This window comes from Bos mutus, chromosome 9 (genome assembly GCF_027580195.1).
Source record: "Bos mutus isolate GX-2022 chromosome 9, NWIPB_WYAK_1.1, whole genome shotgun sequence".
NCBI lineage: Eukaryota > Metazoa > Chordata > Mammalia > Artiodactyla > Bovidae > Bos > Bos mutus.
The window spans coordinates 75,987,850-76,003,507 of NC_091625.1; the positions used below are offsets into that span (position 1 = coordinate 75,987,850).

Here is a 15,658-nt window from a genome sequence, read left to right on the forward strand (position 1 = left end):
AATCCCCCTGCCAATGTAGATGTGGGTTTGACCCTCGGTCCAGGAGGATCCCCCATGCCGTGGGGCAACAAAGCCTGTGCTCCACAGCTGTTGAGCCATGCTCTCGAGCCTGGGAGCTGCAACTACAGAGCCCACGCGCCACAGCTACTGAAGCCCACTCGCCTAGCGCCAGTCTTTTGCAGCAAGAGAAGCCACAGCAATGCGAAGCCTGCACACCACAACTAGAGAGTAGCCTCCACTTGCTTCAACAAGAGAAAAGCCCGTGCAGCAATGAAGACCTGCTGCTGCTGCTGCTGCTGCTAAGTTGCTTCAGTCGTGTCCAACTCTGTGCGACCCCGTAGACGGCAGCCCACCAGGCTCCTCTGTCCCTGGGATTCTCCATGCAAGAACACTGGAGTGGGTTGCCATTTCCTCCTCCAATGCATGAAAGTGAAAAGTCAAAGTGAAGTCGCTCAGTCGTGTCCAACTCTTAGCGACCCCATGGATTGCAGCCTACCAGGCTCCTCCGTCCATGGGATTTTCCAGGCAAGAGTACTGGAGTGGGGTGCCATTGCCTTCTCCAAATGAAGACCTAGCACAGACAAAAATAAATATGTAAAATTTTTAAAAAGGTACAGCTGATTAAGAAACACTTTGAATTGGGGAGAAATTGACAAGTGTATCAAATTTCAATTTATATTGATGAGGCAGAGTAGTCCAGGTGATGATGCCCTCACTTGCTAGGTCGGGGAGAGGCCTGAGCAAAGGCTTAGAAATCTATATAAACAGTGCTTTCTAGGGTCACACACCCCAGGTGTACTGAATACAGTTAATTATATTACTTTGGGAAAGAGCAAGGCATGTTCATGGACTGGTAAGGGACTTACCTTGTGATGACTAGTTCACCAAAACAATTGTTTGAGTCCTTGTGTGTGTTTTCTCTATAGCTATCTCAAGAAGGCGAGCTGCTGGTACGCTATGATTTCTGCACGGCATTTTTGCATTTTTGCTGTTTTTTTCTTTTTTTTTCACTCCAGGTACAGTTTCATTACTGGTCATAGTTCAGTGTACATGTGTGGTGGCATTTGAGGGTGGGTGTGTAGACTTGCATCCTTTGGCTGCCAGCCTTGCTGAGCTCACATATGGTCCTTATTTATGTGTTGCCAGGGAGAAATGCCTGCTGCCCCTCCAGCTGGCTTTGGAATCCAAGAATGTGAAGCTGGCTCAACATGCCTTGGCAGGGATACAGGTACAGTATACAATACATCCTGTGCTTACCCCAACAGGATGAGAGAAATTGACAGACCACCTTGGCATTGAAAGAGCAAATAGTTACCATTCTAAATTGTAGCTGTTTAAAGACCCCAACAGAAATTGATTGAACTGTGTAATAACCAGAGAGGATAACGATTTTCTTTTCTTGACCAGCATTTCTCTGTGCACAGCGTTATCTTGCTGAGTATATATGGTCAGACACTGACTCTTGGAGACTATGCTAAGCCCACATAGCAATGAAATATTTTTTATGACATCTAACTTTTAGGAGAGTAAGGGACTCCAAGAAAGACACCTCAAGTTCTGTACCAGCTCAGATCTTAAATGCATCCAGCATCTGTGATTCTGTGTCATGAGCAATGGTGGTAAGCTGGAATGATTTTGGTTTGTCTTCTAGTCTACAGTTAAGTTGGTGAATGTTTTGTTTCCAGAACGAGATTGGGAAGAAAAAAGAAATTTTGTCTAATCAGAAAAGTCAGATTGCACAAATACACTTCCTTCTCTGAGCATTTGTTCATTCTGTTTTGCACCATATGTAGTAAGTCTAATTCCAAAGGTGCAGAGTTGTTGGCTGTATAAATACATTGACTTTTTAAAAAGGATTTTTAAAATTGGAATAAATTGCTTTATATGTTAGTTTCTGCATACAGTGAAGTAAATCAGTCATATGTATACATATATCCCCTCTCTCTTGGACCAGCCTCCACCCCAACCCCTCATTCCACCCCTCTGGGTCATCACAGAGCACTGAGCTGAGCTTCCTGTGCTTCATAGCAGCTTCCCACTAGCTATTTTACACATGGATAAAGATGTGGTGCACACACAACAGAATATTATTCAGCTACTAAAAGGAACAAAATGGGGTCATTCATAGAGATGTGGATGAACCTAGAGTCTGTCATACAGAGTGAAGTCAGTCAGAAAGAGAAAAGCAAACAGCATATATCAATGCATATATGTAGAATCTAGAAAAATGGTACAGATAAACACTGACTTCTTAAGCAGTTTGGTGGCTGAGTGACAAGTGCTGTGGAGTTCAACCCTGCAGGGGATTCTTCCAGCATGGCCATGGATTGGTAGCATTGGTGGATATCTTTTCACATTTCTGTTTCATAGTTTGCTCTTTAAGTTTAGAGAGGTCTCTAATACGTTTTCAGTGTCAATAAATATGAAAGAGTAAGAAAATTATGACTGTTTTTCCTTTAGCAGATTCGAATTAGAGAATGTATATTTCAATATGCAGTAACATTAGAAATTTTTAAACATTAAAAAATTAAAGTTATTAAAAACTCTTTGCTTTTCTCCAAAGTAACTGTGAAAATGAATAGAAGTTTGTTTCAACCTGCCACTTATGTTCTCTTTTCTCTAGTATTACAGAGATTTTCCATTTAGTGTTTTGTGTTTTTTTTTAACCCTCAAACTCAGTAAGTTACAACCTCATGTTTTCATGGGAACTTCACTGACATGGGGGGCCGGGCATCTTCCTCTCAGCATCCCTTGTGACCTCTCATTAACAAGTGAAGGTCGCTCACTCGTGTCTGACTCTTTGCCACCCCATGGACTATACAGTCCATTGAATTCTCCAGGCCAGAATACTGGAGTGGATAGCCTTTCCCTTCTCCAGGGGATCTTCCCAACCCAGGGATTGAACCCAGGTCTCCCGCATTGCAGACAGATGTTTTTACCAGCTGAGCTACAAGGGAAGCCCAAGAATACGGAAGTGGGTACCCTATCACTTCTCCAGCGGATCTTTCTGACCCAGGAATTGACCTGGGGTCTCCTCCATTGCAGGCAGATTTTTTACCAACTGAGCTAACAGGGAAGCCCCCCACCATAAACTTTTAAGGCTTTTTTTTTTTTTTTTTTAGAGTTTTCTAGTCTTTATTACTTAAAAAAAAAAAAACAGGGTTTTGTATATGAACTAACTCTGGGCTGCCCTGCATAGTCAAAAATTTCTTTTGAGTGGACACTTCTGAGATATTGTGGGTTCAGTCCCCAATCACTGCAATAATGCAGATATTACCGTAGAGTGAGCCACATGGATTTTACATTTTCCCAGTGCATATAAAAGTTATGTTTATACCATACTGTAGTCTCTTAAGTGTGCAGTAGCATTATGTCTAAAAAAATGTACATACCTTAACTAAAAAATACTTTCTTGTAAAAGAAAATGCTAACATCATCTGAGCCTTCAGCCAACTATAGTTGTAACATCAAAGAGCACTGATTGCAGATCATTATAACAAATAGAGTAAAAATAAAAAAGTTTGAAATATTGCAAGAATTACCAAAATGTGACACAGAGACACTATGTGAGTAAATCCTATTGGAAGAATGGTGCCAGTAGACTTAACTGACACACAGGTGCCACAGCCCTTCAGTTTATAAAGAAACATGATACTTGTGAAGGGCAATAAAGCTAAGTGCAGTAAAATGAGGTACAGCTGTATAGATGAATTCAGGGAGTCCTAAGAAGAAGGTTTGAAATATGTGTTTTCTGGATCTGCAGTGACATTCAGCTAAAAGAGGGAGTCATTACCCTGGATGAATCAGAATTCCAAAAATTCTTCATGGTTGCAACCCCATGCTGCATTGGACAAGGACAGATTTAATAGGGATAAATATAAAATCCATCCTACTCTGGGGTCTCAAAAATCAATTGCCTCAGGACAGATTGGGGAAGAACAGCTTAATTGCAGCCCTTGAGAATGAGGTTTCTGCGTGAATCAGCGTAAAATGTGCTGTGACTTACAACTAAGCTAATTTGATCTGAGAGTGTGATTAAACTTCCGTATTACTGTTTTTTATTTGTTTTTTGGTTTGATTTTAAGCAGTAAACACACTTAATTGTCTCACACAACTAGAATTCTAGAGGTAAACAATTCCAGGTTTGAAATAGGGCAATGGCCACCAAAGACTGCATTTCTTTCACTCTTGCCATCTTTTTATTGTTATTATTTTTAAAAGACTATTTTAGAGCAATGTTAGCTTGACAGTAAAATTGAAAGGAGGGTGCAGAGATTTCCCACATACTCCTTCCCCCTACACATGCATAGCCTCACCCATCATCACTCCCGGAACGATACTTTTTAAAAAAATAAAACCAACGATGAGGCTACATTGACACGTCCTAATCACCCAGAGTCCATTTGTTCACCTTAGCATGCACCTTTGGGTGCTCCTGCTCACTGCTGTCAGACCCTTAAAGTGTTAAATTCACTGGAGGCCAGTTGAGGAGGAAAGTGTCTGTGAAACCATGTTATGTGGAGAACGTTTGATGACATCCATGGAGGTTTAGTGTGAAGAAGAGATTTAGGTGGAGTTCATCGCTGATCAGGTATGTTAGAAACTTAATCTGTGTGGCTCCAGGTACAACTAGGGCATACAAGTTTTAGGCAAGGAGGGTTTGGTTCAATTCATAAAGAATTTTATGAAAAATGAGTTGTTTTCAAGTAGAGGAGAGCTGTCCTGGGAGATGTAATGCCTTCTGGGAAACCTCATGAAAATGACCGTCTTCTTGTTTAGGTTTTTGTGGGATTGATTTTCTGATGAAAATATATTAAGATTTGTACCTTTGTGAATAATTCCTGGGTAAATGATAGCTCACATTAGGAAGTACAAATATGAACAATCAACCTGTGTATAAAACCTCCTTTCCTGTGACAAAGCTTCATTCAGACAGGGTGTGTGCGAACATGCCTGTCGTGAGAAGCTGTATTCCCCTTGGCACATTCATCCTCCATCCCTACCCACCAAACGACTTATTTGGCTACCACATTAGAATTTCACTTCATAAAATGTACAGTAAATTATCTAATAACAGGAAAAACCCTTTGCCAAAAACCATTTACCAAAGGCATGATGCATTTTTCTTTTTAATGGCACAGAGCGGAAACTCCTTCCTAATGGCCTCCAGCTACATGCCTCCCGAGTAAGAAACGTTATCCGTCCTACGTACTGGGCTACAGCAGAATAAGGCAGCAGGGGAAAGCCTGTCTGTGATCACTGTCTTGTGCCTCTTTACAGAAGCTCCTGGCGGAAGAGAGGTTTGTATCCATGGAAACGGACTCTGATGAGAAGCAGCTGCTCAATCAGATCCTGAACGCTGTGAAAGTGACGCCTTCCCTCCACGAAGACCTGCAGGTGGAAGTGATGAAGGTGGGTTTGACGCACTCCCAGTTTGCGTCACTGTGATGGAAACAAATTGCTGACCCTCATTGTTATCTTAAAGATGCCTCTATGTGGTGGTCATTTGGACTATATGATTATTATCCTTGCTTGTGGTCCCCCAGAATAACCTTGATTGTTGAACAGAAATGACAACTAAGTAAAAAGGTTTACTTGGTTTACAGATTTCAACAAGTCTGTAAGATTTTTGGCCTGATCCTGCGTATCAAATGTTGTTAAATATATTTATGCCCTTTGAGAGAAGGTATAGGAAATAGATTCATGACCTTTTGAGAAAATGTACAGGAGTAGTTCCAGCTTGGGGTAGACCTGATCATTCTGGGCATTCTGCCTGCCTGTATATGTTAAAACAAAGCAAAAACCTAATGATATATATTAATGCTATGTAGAATAGTCAATTTAAGGAAAGGAAGATCATCCTTTGAAGCCATATCAGAATCTCATCTTTATTTCCATCCTCACATTCTGTGAACCTTATCTCCCTCATTCTAATTACCATCTCCCTTTGTGGGGTGGCATCTCTCTCTCCCCTTTTCCCTTTTTCCCTTCCATTGGGAGCCTCTTATACAGACTCAGGGGTGTGTTGTATCCCGTAAGTGAACAGTGAGTTGGGCGGAAAAGGATGGAAATCTCTAGCCTAGAATAACACGTTGGTCAGAGTAGCACAGCTGGAGCCCATGAGCTGGACACAACATCTGTCCATTTCCTCCCTAGAGGAGTATGTACAGAGAAGTGTGTAAGCATAGTTGGTGTCATATAGTGGTTGATTTCTTCCTAGAAAGGCACTGGTGGATTTTCGTCTTTGATAAGAGATATCAGTCTTTTACCTCTCAGTTTCTCTATTGAGAAAAGATCAGCTTCAATCATGGCATTGTCTTAATGTCCTGGGTCTCACCTTAGCCCTATTGGTGGGTAATTTAGTATAGTGATTCAGACTTTGAAGCCAGGCTGTCTGGGTTTGAATACTTAATTTCTAGTTGGACTTCCTTGAACAGATTCCTGAACCACTCTGTGCTTTGGTCTCCTCATCTGGAGAATGGGGGAAATAGTTCAATTCAATCATTCAGTCGTGTCTGACTCTGCGACCCCAAGGACTGCAGGACACCAGGCTTCCCTGTCCATCACCAACTCCTGGAGCTTGCTCAAACTCATGTCCATCGAGTTGGTGATGCCATCTATCCATCTCGTCCTCTGTCATCCCCTTCTTCTCCTGCCTTCAGTTTTTCCCAGCATCAGGGTCTTTTTCCAATGAGTCAGTTCTTCACATCATGTGGCCAAAGTATTGGAGTTTAAGCTTCAGCATCAGTCCTTCCAATGAATGTTCAGGAATGATTTCCTTGAGGATTGACTGGTTGGATCGCCTTGCAGTCCAAGGGACTATCAAGAGTCTTCCCCAACACCACAGTTCAAAAGCATCAATTCTTTGGCACTGAGCTTTCTTTATAGTCCAATTCTCACATCCATACCTGGCTACTGGAAAAACCATAGCTTTGACTAGATGGACCTTTGTCGGCAAAGTAATGTCTCTGCTTTTTAACGTGCTGTCGTTGGTCATAGCTTTTCTTCAAAGGAAAAGCTTAGAAAAAGCTTTCTTCTTTTAATTCCATGGCTGCAGTCACCATCTGCAGTGATTTTGGAGCCCAAGAAAATAAAGTCTTTCTCTGTTTCCATTGTTTCCCCATCTATTTGCCATGCAGTGATTGAAACTGGATGCCATTATCTTCATTTTATGAATGTTGAGTTTTAAGCCATCTTTTTCAGTCTCTTCTTTCACTTTCATCAAGAGGCTCTTTAGTTCCTCTTCACTTTCTTCCATAAGGGTGGTGTCATCTCTATCTGAGGTTATTGATATTTCACCCAGCAATCTTGATTCCAGCTTGTGTTTCATCCAACCCAAAATAAGCAGGGTGACAATATACAGCCTTGATATACTCCTTTCCCAATTTGGAACCAGTCTGTTTTTCCATGTCTGGTTCTAACCATTGCTTCTTGACTTGCGTACAGATTTCTCAGGAGGCAGGTTAGGTGGTCAAGTATTCCCATCTGTTTTAAGAATTTTCCACAGTTTGTTGTGATCCACACAGTCAAAGGCTTTGGTGTAATCAATAAAGCAGAAGTAGATGTTTTTATGGAACCCTCTTGCTTTTTTGATGATCCAGTGGATGTTGGCAATTTGATCTCTGGTTCCTCTGCCTTTCCTAAATCCAGCTTGAACATCTGGAAGTTCATGGTTCACATACTGTTCAAGCATGGCTTGGAGAATTTTGAGCATTACTTTGCTAGCGCGTGAGATAAGTGTAATTGTGTAGTACTTGAAACATTCTTTAGATTTGCCCTTCTTTGGGATTGGAATGAAAATTGACCTTTTCCAGTCCTGTGGTCACTGCTGAGTTTTCCAAATTTGCTGGCATATTGAGTGCAACACTTTCACAGCATCATCTTTTAGAATTTGAAATAGCTCAGCTGGAATTCTGTCACCTCCACCTCACCTTCATCGGTGGGGGGTGGGGGGGGAATAGTAGTCCCTACCTAATAGGAGCGTTGTGAGGATTAAGTAAGTGATAGTTGTAAGGAATTTGGCACAGTATCTGGCCCAAAGCAAGTTCTTTAGAAGTGCTGTTTGTTACTTCTTCTATTCCTATTACTTCTGCCATAACTAACTCGTGCTGCTGAGCCATCATCTCAGTGAGTGGGTCTAGGAGTATTCTTATACTCAGTGAACACTGAGAATGTCTGAGCTACCTAACCTTTAAGATCTCATTGTCTTTGCTGCTGCTGCTACTGCTAAGTCGCTTCAGTCATATCCGACTCTGTGCGACCGCATAGACGGCAGCCCACCAGGCTCCCCCGTCCCTGGGATTCTCAAGGCAAGAGTACTGGAGTGGGTAGCCATTTCCTTCTCCAATGCATGAAAGTGAAAAGTAAAAGTGAAGTCACTCAGTCGTGTCCGACTCTTAGCGACCCCATGGACTGCAGCCTACCAGGCTCCTCCGTCCATGGGATTTTCCAGGCAAAAGTACTGGAGTGGGGTGCCATTGCCTTAACTGTCTTTAACTCTGGAATGTGTGGTTTTGCCTTATCCTTTGACACATGTTGGGCTGCTGTGCCTTCCTAGGAACCCAAGAGTAACCATCTCTAGATTTGTTTGACTTCTCCGCTACCTCTGTGCAACCATTGAGAGAGGCAAGGTCAGCAGCCATATCTATCACTTTTACGACTTTCAGGTTAAGTCTGTTTATCCTTCTTCCACTAAAAGATCTCCAAATACCGAAGGTTGAGCGTTGATGTCACACTAAGAGACACACCTCACAGATTTCATATTATTCTGAAAATTCTCCCAGGAGTATAGCTTTTCATAGAATATAGGAATTTGCATTAAAAATTAAAATGCTAAAGTACCTATCCTTCTAGGAACTATGGAGGAGCAGGATGTTTAATGGTTATGTCAACAGAAACACCTGTTTTGAAAACATACTTGCTTTCTAATTCCAGCCCAGTGGTACCTTCTGCCAGCCTTGCTGAAGACAGGAGTTGACACATGTTAGCTCTGCTGGAAACCCTGGAAAGCCAGTCTTTATGGACTTTCTAATGACACCATACTAGACAGTGGTACTTATAGTTAATGTCTGGAAATAGATCAAACATTGTCAGAAAAGAGGAAAACAATCGTCTGGGTTGCTATTCTTCACAATGAAGTTTCCGAAACTTTTAAAAAGAAGAGCGCATTTGGTACATGCTTTTGTTTTTAGAAACTTTGTGAAAGTGAAAGTCGCTCAGTTGTGTTCAACTCTTTGCGATCCCCTGGACTACAGCCTGCCAGGCTCCTCTGTCCATGGAATTCTCCAGGCCAGAATACTGGAGTGAGTAGCCGTTCCTTTCTTCAGGGGATCTTCCCAACCCAGGAATTGAACTCCCGTCTCCCACGTTGCAGGCGGATTCTTTACCAGCTGAGCCACCAGCTGCTAAGTCGCTTCAGTTGTGGCTGACTCTGTGCGACCCCATAGACGCCAGCCCACCAGGCTCCCCGGTCCCTGGGATTCTCCAGGCAAGAACGCTGGAATGGGTTGCCATTTCCTTCTCCGTCAATGAGCCACCAGAGAACCCCCAAAATACTGGAGTGGGTAGCCTATCCCTTCTCCAGGGGATCTTCCTGACCTAGGGATCGAACTGGAGTCTCCTACATTGCAGTTGGATTCTTTACCAGCTGAGCTAATGTTTTAAAAACTTAAACATTAGAATTGGGAAAAATATATCAAGCTAGTTTTTTAGCATCAAATGAAACTTTGGAGAAGGTGGTCTGACTGTGAGAGCCCACAAGTGAAAGTTCTGTGATCATTTCTGATTTCTGAGATTTAAATTACTTATTTGGGTATAAAGACATATACAAATGATAGCATTTGGGGCTTAGAAATAAGTTTTATACGCTTTCTCCATGCATCAGGAATTTCTATACCAACTTCAGTCATCCTTAGATGTGAGCACCCTTTTATCTTGTAATTCTGTAATGCTTGTCATGACCAAAGTAAAAACTTTAACACAACAACTTGTTTTGCTACTATCATTACCACATGAAAATGCTTTTACCACGTTTTCTCCCCAAAGTAGAGACAGAGAGAAATAGAGAGAAATATGAATTGGATGAGTCCTCAGAGGGAATGACTGAATTCCATTACATATGGAGGATGTATTAACTTATTCTTGGTGTTTCTGCATAACTCATTCTGACAGTCAATGATCTAAACTAGATATTTCTTATAAAAATTGTCTAGTCATATTATAGCAATATATTTTAGGAAAATCTTTTAAAATGTGATATGGTAGACCTTTTCAAATGATGGTTTGAGTATACTATTCAGGACAGGTAAAGCCACACCTTGCAGTTTTTCTTTCTTTCCAAACATGGCACAGTACATTTTTATGACAAATCATAAGTCCTGTTTTTCAGGAAACTGTATTGTACATTTTACTCACATAATGCTATCTGCTAGTGTTTATAAACATAAGAAATTGAATCATGTCACATTCTTAGAAGTGTGCAGCAATTGTATTAAATTCCTGGGGAGAAAATAATATGGTTCCCTCTTTTAGAAACTTCCTGAGATAAAACAGGAAGCAGCTAATAATTCACCCAGGATTATGATGGTAATGTTCTCATTAAGAAAGAAGGCTCTAGACTTTCAGTTGGAGGGTTCAGAAATGTCAATGATGCTTGCTTCTGACAAATTTAATAGGGATGACGTTAGATCACTTAGTCTAGGAACTGTTCTATTGAATACATGGTTATACTATAGGAGGGGGAGAAAAGACAACTTTTATTTATTGAAATGGCCGTGGAATCCAAATAAAAGTTTTATCACTGAGCACATAGAGTGTCAGACCTGCAGATAATCAGGAAGAGGGTTTCTCTGAAGATACATTACCTTTGAAATGGATTAGTAGATGGCAGGGAGCCAGTTAACATTTAGGTTTAATACTTATTTGCTTTGGTAACATTTTTCCTGTGGTGTGTGCCATTTCCATAAATGCCATGCAGACTTCATAGGAGCCAAGTATATAACTAATGACTTCTCTGACTAGAGCAATTAAGACTTTCCCCCCTACTTTCTGATGGATAATCTTTAGTGAGGTTATTAACTGCACAGCTGGCTGAGTCTTCAGTGACTGGAGGAAATGTGGCCAGCCTTCTGTGTCTCTCAGCGTGTCAGAGATGCGAGCTGCCTATCTGGGGAGGGCAGGCCGGCTTTGTCAGTAAGAAAGGATGTGATGCTGGATACTGAGCAAGCATTGGATGAATGTTCTGTCTTTAGATGTCTTATGTGTGTCTTTAGATGATATAATTGAAGGTTGCTGAAATGCTTTACGTTTTCAAAGGAGAAATGACAGGGGCCAATTTCTTAACATTTATTATGCATTAGACACTCTGATGAATATATTCACACTAGGATCACACAGCTAGTGAAATGGCAGGACCGATATTCAAATTGTAATTCAGCCTGGGGCCAAACGTGAGCTCTTGAACAGTCTTCAAGACCTTGTCTTCTGAGTTTATCCTGAAAGACACGTAACGATTCCCAGTACTGTTTCCATTTTATAGATGATTGAACAGAAAAGGTAAATTACAGACTAATAAGGGGCAAAGCTCAGAATGGCTCAAAGTCCTGTGTTTTCTGTATCCTTCCATGACCATGTATTCCCTCACTAGTTCTGTGAGTTAGATTCAAATACAAAGGAAGAATCAGTCTCTTTCCCGTCAAATTAGCTTATGACTCAGTATGTGTGGTCATAGAGTTAGGGGAATAGAGAGAGAGAGTCATTTATCATTGAGGTGTTATATTTTATAACAAAATCCAACCAGACCTCTACAGAAAATGTAAAGGTGAGAGACTTGTGGAGGAGGCCCTCACTTTCTGTAGGGCTAGTGGACACGCTTCAGGATTTCCATTTAGAACTCTGGTCTTACTGGGTACCACCATGGCAGTCAGCACCTTGGTTTGAGAGTAAGAAAGAGGCCAAATGGAAGGACCATTTCTAAATCTCCTCTCAATAATATTTTAATAGCAGAGTCTTATATTTGGGCTGTTTACCCATATGGTTAGTTTTGATAGCCCTGATTCTGGGCATTTGGTCTTCTAGAGTATTTTATGGAAGGAAAGATCATTAGTAAAGTTTGAGAGTGAAATGGTTGGATTGTCCTGACTTCTCATAAGTGAGGAGAAATTCCTCCTTAATCTAAAATTACCAAGACACTTTAGAAGATCTGCATCAGTCTCTAGGATGAATAAAAAAATCCCGTTTGGTACGTTTAGAATGTACCGTTATTGGAGGTTAGCTATAGACTTACATAGTATTTCTGCACTTAATGCAAGAAAGTGTTTAAAACATGGGATTCTGTTAACTAAGTGTTCTCAAGTAGCCTTCTCTCTTCCTGCTGCTAAAATCAAATGTTGATACTCTTTTGCCTTTGTACATGTATAGAGAAAACTCTTGTTTTCCTCCCATGCTTCTTTACCCTTTGGCATGACTGCATTAAAAAGGCAATAAAAATACGTGAAAAAGTCAGAAGCAAATGTTGACAATATGTGTGATTTTCCATTAAATACTTTATGCATTATTTGTTTAGATGAAGATATTTTCACTTCATGAATTTCTCTTTTTTTTAAAAGCAGGCACCACCATTTTCAAGTACCATGCCCTTTAATTTGAGAGCAGCTCTGCTAAGTATTTATAAAGTTTTCCCTGTGATTTTTGATTAAAGCAGGTGTAAATGCAGAGACTTGCAGTATTTACTGTGGATATTCAAAAATAGGCAGTGGGGACCTCCGCCACTATTTTCAGCATTTTTTCTGCAGATGTTTGATTGCCTCCTGTCAGGCACTTGGCTTCCCTGATAGCTCAGTTCGTAAAGAATCTGCCTGCTATGCAGGAGACTCCGGTTGGTTCCTGGGTCAGGAAGATCCCCTGGAGAAGGGATAGGCTACCCACGCCAGTATTTTTGGGCTTCTCTGGTGGCTCAGCTGGTAAAGAATCTGCCTGCAATGTGGGAGACCTGAGTTCAATCCCTGGGTTGGGAAGATCACTTGGAGAAGGGAACGGCTACCCACTCTAGTATTCTGGCCTGGAGAATTCCTTGGACTGTATAGTCCATGGGGTCACAAAAAGTCGGACACAACTGAGCGACTTTTACTTCACTGTCAGGCGATTGCCAGGCATGGAAGATCCCATGGTAAAGAAACAAAAAAAGAATCTTTGTGTGAATGCTAGTGATGGAGACAGAAACCAAAGAAATAGATAAATACACATAAATTGTGATATATATAAGGAAAGACAATTTAGAAAAGTGTATTTATCTTAAGGCATGCTGGAATGCAAGTGAAGAGGACAGAGAAGGTGATCATTAAGAAATGACATTTAAGGGACTTCCCTGGCAGTCCACTGGTTAAGAATATGCCTTGCAATTCAGGGGATGCAGATTCGATCCCTTGTCAGAGAACTTAAGATTCTACATGCCTTGGAGCATCTAAGCTCTGGAAGCAAAAGATGACACAGTGAAGATCCCACATGCCACAGCTAAGACCTGACGCAACCAAATAAGTAAATACTTTTTTTTTAAATGACATTTAAAACAGGTAAGATCTAAAGCATAAGATTAGGGTAGGTGAGAAAGATAGGGTTGGAAAAAGGGAAGGAAGAAAGGAACACTGTATTTGCTAGGATTCATTTCAGCTGAAACAAGGCAGGGATTTATTTTTCTTTTGCATTAGCTTAGGTCAGTATTGGCTGAACCCCATTATCAGAGATTCCTGTATCTTGGATTATGTTTCTCTAGCCTGTGGTCTACAAGGGCTCCCCATTTCCGGCCAGAATGTCCACACTCCAGACAACTGGCAGGAGGAAGGTGATGCAGGTCACTTCTGCTTCTGTCCCATTGGCCAGGACTTGGTCCTATGGCAGTAGTTGTAAGAAGCCTGGAAAGTGTAGTCTTTATTTTGGGCAGCCATGTGCCCAGAATGCTATTCTTGAAAAACATGGGGATAGTGTTGAGAGAGAACTGGCAGTCGGCCACCATCACTTATCACATGAGACTCATAGTCTGGCTTCTCTCCCCCAGTTAGAAGCAGCTGGTGCATCCTCCTGTCCACCACCTCCTGCTTTCTTCATCACGCTTTCCTCAGAGGGAGGGGGTGATGATGCATTCAGAGAGGTGTGAGGTTAGCTAAGGCTGAGGACTACCTGTCATGGCGTATTCAGGGAAACTGTGTTGTAATTTCTCCAACTAGTTAGTCCTAAACTCTTGACTCGGGCATAGTGGAAACTTTCACTAGTTAGTAAGTAAAAACTAATTACATACTGTTAGTATTGTTTTTATCACTTTGGTGCCTAACAGAGCATCTGGCACACAGCTTACTAATTGCTTGCTAATTTAGTTATTGACTAATGGAGGGAGGGAAACACATGTGGTAGTTTCAGTGGCCCACTGGGATAAATGACAAACAAAAGAAGCTAAAGCTGTGATTATAAATAATAACCTGAGTTCAAAGCTGAGAAAGATCAACATGGATTGACACTTTAGAATCAAAGCTTCTCTTATGGCTCCGCTGGTAAAGATTGCACCTGCAGTGTGGGAGATCTGGGTTCAATCCCTGGGTTGGGAAGATCCCCTGGAGAAGGGAAAGGCTACCCACTCCAGTATTCTGGCCTGGAAAATTCCATGGACTGTATAATCCATGGGGTCGCAAAGAGTCAGACACAACTGAGCGACTTTCACTTTCAAACTCATATATCATCAGATCCTTCTTTTTATAGGTAAATTGAAGCTGTAGTGTTCAGTTACTTGTCTGGGCTTAAGCAGTTGTTGGTAGCAGGATTGTTTTTTCAACCATTTGTGTTTTTCTGGAAAGGCTTTGTAACAAGGCTGGGAGTTGATCTAGCTTTTGGATGTCTAGTTCTGAATAGGTGGAGAAGAAAACCTTGCAACCTTGTGTTTAACTGCAAGGCCCGTGTGAGTAATATGACTTCTGAAAAAGAGTGAAATATAATGAGATTAGAAATCTCTTATTAGAGTAGATAGGAATTCATTGAGGAATCTGTAATTGGCCAAGTGTGTCTGAGAGAGTGACAGCATGGCTTGGTGTAACTGTCCTATGACACAATCACTGGAAGCTGTTTTTTTAAACTTCTTGTTACCCTTTTTCGCAGAGTGGTAAGAGCATATCTTCTTGAGCTTGAATGCCTGGTGACCTTGGGCAAGTAATTTATCTGCGCCTCTATTTTCTTATCTACAAAATGCACATAAAGCAATGTATTGAATATGATGATGATGATGATGTTATAGTGAGTCTTACATGAGTTATTATAAAAGAAGTTCCTGGAACACCCAGTGTATGGCATAGGGTCAGTATTAGCTTTCGTTGTTGTTACAATTACTGGAAAAGAATATGTGTAGCAGGATAAGATGAACACCTCTGAACTCACTCAAATTCTGAGTCAGAACTTTAGAAATATCATTGCTTTACACATTTATTCTTATCTCTTTTCTTCCTCTTAGCCCCCTCCTATATAGCGTGTAATAGAGTAATTTTCTTCTATAGTAAAGGAAAAAAAGAGAATAAAGGAAAGAAACCATATATATTTTTGATTCCTAAAAGAGGACTTCATTATATTTACTACTGTTGAACTGGACCTTCTTGCTTAAAATAATTTTGTAAATTACTATACA

The 15,658-nt window shown here is 41.0% G+C and overlaps 1 protein-coding gene across 6 annotated transcripts in view; it reads left to right on the top strand.

Moving 5' to 3' along the window:
• ARFGEF3 (ARFGEF family member 3) overlaps positions 1–15,658 on the top strand; it is a 178,387-nt gene that overhangs the window by 43,752 nt on the left and 118,977 nt on the right. For all 6 annotated transcript variants that reach the window (XM_070376749.1, XM_070376752.1, XM_070376750.1 and 3 more), the window contains exons 3-4: positions 1,147–1,228; positions 5,281–5,412. In XM_070376749.1, coding sequence (XP_070232850.1) covers positions 1,147–1,228; positions 5,281–5,412 — 214 coding nt within the window. The remainder of the gene's footprint in view (positions 1–1,146; positions 1,229–5,280; positions 5,413–15,658) is intronic.